General features: G+C 39.1%; 1 protein-coding gene across 1 annotated transcript in view; it reads right to left on the reverse strand.

The window, feature by feature from the left end:
• Positions 1–5,144, reverse strand: part of LOC107677005 (X-linked interleukin-1 receptor accessory protein-like 2) — a 208,257-nt gene that overhangs the window by 87,282 nt on the left and 115,831 nt on the right. Inside the window, exon 3 of the mRNA XM_016471781.1 lies at positions 2,991–3,264. Coding sequence (XP_016327267.1) covers positions 2,991–3,264 — 274 coding nt within the window. The remainder of the gene's footprint in view (positions 1–2,990; positions 3,265–5,144) is intronic.

Consider the following 5,144-nt stretch of genomic DNA (forward strand, 5'->3'; position numbering starts at 1 on the left):
CATAAAAAAAAAACATATTGCTGGTAAAAATGAACATTAACTGAGATTAATAAATGAATAACTATTATTAACTAACAAGAAATGAATGAGTAAATATTAGCACTCATTTGAATACAGTAGTTCACTATTAGCTCCCAGAGAACTTCTGAGAAAATATTGATCGCCGAGTGCTATTACTGACCAATCAAAACATGTTTCTTGTTGGCTAAGAGTAGACTAAAATGTTAATATTGCAAAGCTCGTTTGTTGTGGAACACTGTGTGGTTCTTCATTAATGCTGGAGCAGCAGTCTGAAGTGTTACCAAATGCTGTGAAACACTGTTCATTGATAGGTTGTGATACCTAAAGCTTTAACTGATTTGAAAGAGCTGAACACTGTTGTTTGATGAACAGCTGGATGTGTGATAACACGCAGATGTTGTACGTTAGATAATAGCTGCTCATGTTTAGTTGTGTGGCTCTGAGACTGTGCGCTTCGTCACTGTGTGTTTTATTCAGTGCCAGACTTGTTTGCAGCGCCTGGAATAGAAACCATCCTGCAGCAATCAGAGCTTGGAGGAACTAGATCCTGTGCCTTCAGTCACAGCTGCCACAGTCTGTTCAGATGCTTTACACCAGTTGCCCTTCAGCCGCAGCGTGAGAGTGAGCCATGGGTTTCCTCGAGGTCTTCCTTCAGCTTGCCTCTCGCGAAAGCGTAGGTGCTCGCGTGTGAATTAGAGCTGTTTTATATTCCTGCATCTCCGGCTTCTCATTTCAAATATTGTCTTCATAAATGAGGAGGTTTTGGGAGTTTGGAATGACACACTATCTACTGTTTTTGAAAGCAGTATGCAGTGTGCAGTGCACATTATGCATGCATTTCTGTCATTTTTTCAGTATATTTCTCATTAGACTGAAGCCAGGAACAACAAATCTACAAGCTTGGAAACAGAGGGTTTTTGTAGATTGCTGACTAAATAAATAAATAAATAAACATAATTACAAATAACTTAGAATAACTGTTTATTAGTACTGTGTTTCTCAGCATGTGATGGGCATCAGAGAGAACGGATTTAAAGTGCTTTTCATTACAAAGTAATTTGTAATCTGATGCATAAACTAACGAACTGACAAATAAATATCGCCCTTCTGTAGCGTCAAACATAATTAGCTGCTGCACTCTTTTTGTTAGTAGCTTGTAATGTTGCTGACTATTTTTTCACAATGTTTGCTGGTCTATAGTTGAACTTCTTTAAATGATGTGTAGCTTGTAGTTTGTCAAGCCGGTTTTAAAGTAGTTTCCCCAGCACTGATGAGCAGTTTTTCTCTGTAGCCACTTACAAATCAAAGTTTCAGATGGGTTCAGGTAGCAGACGTGGTGTGGATTATTCCAGCCTGAGGGAAGTGTTGTTCTGAGCGAGCGGGGAGCGCACAGATTAATGCTATTAGTAAACCCGGGACAGCATGACATCGGCTCCCTAATCTACAGATAATTGAAAAGTGTGGGAATGCCTTGTATAATCAAATAACATATAAATAAAAAAAAACAGAAGCAAACTCTGTTTAAATTGCATAATCATCTGAAACTGGAGTCAGAGCTAGAATCAAACTGCATTAACTTCACAGAAGCACAAGAAGACGACATGAGAAGAGCTTCACCCGTGACGCTCATGACTCAAAGAATGGTGTCCCTCTCACAATACAGTCCCAACAGTTCGAGCTACTGCACACAGACACGGTTCCCTGAGTAAACATATGACTGAACATGACTTTCTTTGACAGCTGAAAAATAATGCAACTGCACTGTTCAGTACATTGAGCTCTCCTCTAGTCAGCGAGCCTGGTAAAGCCAGTTTAAATGGCTGATTTCCCTTCTTCATCAGGGCTGGGACACTGTAACACACACACAGGAATACACTGGTGGACTCATCTGACTCCTGCCAGCAACGCTGTGAGTGGAACTGCTCATCACATGCATAAAATAAAACAACAAACACACTGTATTTCCATGGTCTTTGCCCAACTGCGCTAGATTTACAGTGCAGTGTCTCTGGCGCTGACTGTGTGTCTCGGAAAGATCTTGAAAGAAACTACTGCAACCACTATTAAACTATTCTATTTAAACTTGTGTTCTGACAAAATGAGTTAATAACTGAATAATCGACGACTCAAAGAGCAGAATCCCAGTAAAAGAGAAAGGTTACATTTATTCTGACTTACAGGCATCTGAATATTTACACGTTTAATTGCCCATATTTGAATTGAAGTTATGTCATAATAGAAACAGTATGAATTTAAATTTGAAAAAAATAAATAAAAAAAATGTAATAAATGATTTTCCTCTATTAGCCTGCGGGTTGTAGTGAAAGCGAAGATGTCTGAAATGTACATCTAATTTATTGAAATATTAAATAATAAACCCATTAATTAGAATAAGTATTCAATTCAAACACTAGTGGCCCATCTTACCCCAATGGTCTTATTTGATCTTTTCACTTCAAAATAAAAACATTAAAGGGTTACTCCAGGGTTACTAACCCTTTAACATTGATCCACCAATCCGTCATTAATCAATAGACACTAAAAACTTTGATAATGAACGTAATAATGTTGGGTGTGTGGCTCATCTTACCCTACTATAGTAAACAAGGTAACCCAGCGGACACCTTCATATCAGTTTGACGTCAAGTATTAGTCAAGACCTGATCAAGATGCTGTAACATCATTCTAAACTCTGTTTGGACAGCAATTTCTTCCAGGGGCAATTGGGAGAAAACTGGTTTATTGTAAATGTAGGCCAAACTGTTTGACGTTCAATTTACATCGAATCACCGTCATGTCAAGTATTTGACGTCACATTGATTTGCATGTTTGACCTGTTTTTTAGACATCAGCTTGTTGTTTTTCAGCATCTGTGGGTGACGTCAGCTGTGATGTTAGACTGCAGATTTCAGTGGGCTGTGTGTTTCTCACTGCACACTTGATTTGAGTTTGAATCACTAATGACCCACCTGAGCACACAAGTGTAAAATCCATTGTCCTCCGTCTCTGCGGAGCGGAACCAAATGGAGTCTCCCTCCTTACTCAGCCGGTGACCTGAGAAGATGATGGGCTCCTCGGAGTCGCCCTTGTTCCTGTACCAGATGAGCCGCAGCTTGGCATTCTGGGTCACGCTGTAGTTGGTGCGTATGTAGCTGTAGAAGAGAGCGCACTTCACCCTCAGCGGCTCTCCGGCCAGCACACGGTACGTCTTCAGGTCCACCAACCAGTCGATACAGCCGTCCACTGCGGAGAGAGAAGACGCATCCATTATTAACACCCCCTCGCTGTCATATGCAGGGCTTACTCTGGGAATAGGATAGATATCTGGAGTCTGAAACATACGCTCAATGCCAAAGAGTGATAACAATTAATCTGAGGCGAAATATAATTGATGCAAGGCTGAAAACCAGGTTTTTGTATAGCACTTCTTAGTACACACTGTTTCAATGCAGCTTTACAGAAATCCATCTGAACGTCAGCAAGCCCCCAGATCTCTAGATATGCTCCCTCTTTAGGTGAATGTGGATATTTCCATCCAGCAGGTCGAAATCATACGTCCGGTCCTTTAGAGATGTACTAGCACACCTCTCCATAATATCAAGTGTCCTTCATGTATTTAATGGAGTTTCTTCTGCTCATCAAGGCTGTATTTATTTGATCAAAAATACAGAAAAAAACAATAATATTGTGAAATATTATTGCTATTTTTATCACTGGTTTCCTATTTTAATATACTTTAAAATGTAATGTATTCCTGTGATGCGCAGCTGTATTTTCAGCATCATTACTCCAGTCTTCAGTGTCACAGGATCTTCAGAAATCATTCTAATATGCTGATTTATTATCAGTGCTGGAAACTGTTGCTGCTTCATGTTGTTTTGGAACCTGTGATACTTTTTTCAGGATTCTTTGATGAATGAAAGGTTAAAATATAAATATTTTCTAACAATAAAAGTTTACTATCACTTTTTTCCATTAACACATCCTTGCTGAAAAAAAGTATTAATTTCTTTAAAAAAAAATACTGACCCCAAACTTTTGAATAGTAGTGTATACTGTAACACAAAATGTATATTGTGAATAAACACTGTTCTTTTCAACGTTGTATTCATCAAAGAACCCTGAAAGAATTATCACAGGTCCCAAAGAAATATGAAGCAGCAACAGTTTCCAGCACTGATAATAAATCAGCATATTACACTGATTTCTGAAGATCATGAGACACTGAAGACTGGAGTAATGATGCTGAAAATACAGCTTTGATCACAGAAATAAATTACATATAAACAAATACAATTAATTATATTAAAACAGAAAACTGTTATTTTAAATTGTAATAATAATTTATAAAATTACATTATTTTTTCTGTATTTTGGTTAAATAGATACAGCCTTGATGAGCACAAGAATCTTCCTTAAAAAACATGAAAGATCCCACTGATCCCAAACTTTTGAACGGCAGTGTATGTGCCAGACCTCATAATTGTGGTTAAGGGTTTGTTCAAATGACTGTTAAATAATATAAAATCTTTAAATAATCAGCGGCTAAACGCTTTTATAAAGGTAATGATCAGAGCGAAGCAACCTCTGAAACAAAAGCAAATCCCCTGCACTGCCATCAGCAAAGAGCAACAAAGCCGTTTCCCTCTCACACACACGACACTCGCCGCACGCTCACCGCGCTCCAATATTTCACACTGATAGAAAGATGAAACCCATCAAAGTCACGGCCACCTATCAGCACCGAACGCTGGAATTTATGAGCAATTACAGAGGTGTTTGTGTGCGGATACTGACTCATCACTGCACCCGCCTCCCATCACATAAATATCTCTCACATTCAAAAGCTGCCAGCGCCGATTTACAGTATGTCAAGCGCTGTCACAATCATACATTTACGGCATAGATTTTTGTTATATACGCTCGGCCTGATGAATCTCACAGCTGCGGGAAAGATGAAGGGAGAAAGTGATATCACACATGACTGGACGGGAAGAGAGGGTTGATTCTGAAGGGCTAGAAATCACACACACTCACACACAATCACAATCACACACACACACTCATACACTCACACACTCTCTCACACACACACACACACACACACACACACACACACACAC

Source organism: Sinocyclocheilus anshuiensis, unplaced genomic scaffold, assembly GCF_001515605.1.
Source record: "Sinocyclocheilus anshuiensis isolate Anshui unplaced genomic scaffold, SAMN03320099.WGS_v1.1 scaffold608, whole genome shotgun sequence".
Taxonomy (NCBI): Eukaryota; Metazoa; Chordata; class Actinopteri; order Cypriniformes; family Cyprinidae; genus Sinocyclocheilus; species Sinocyclocheilus anshuiensis.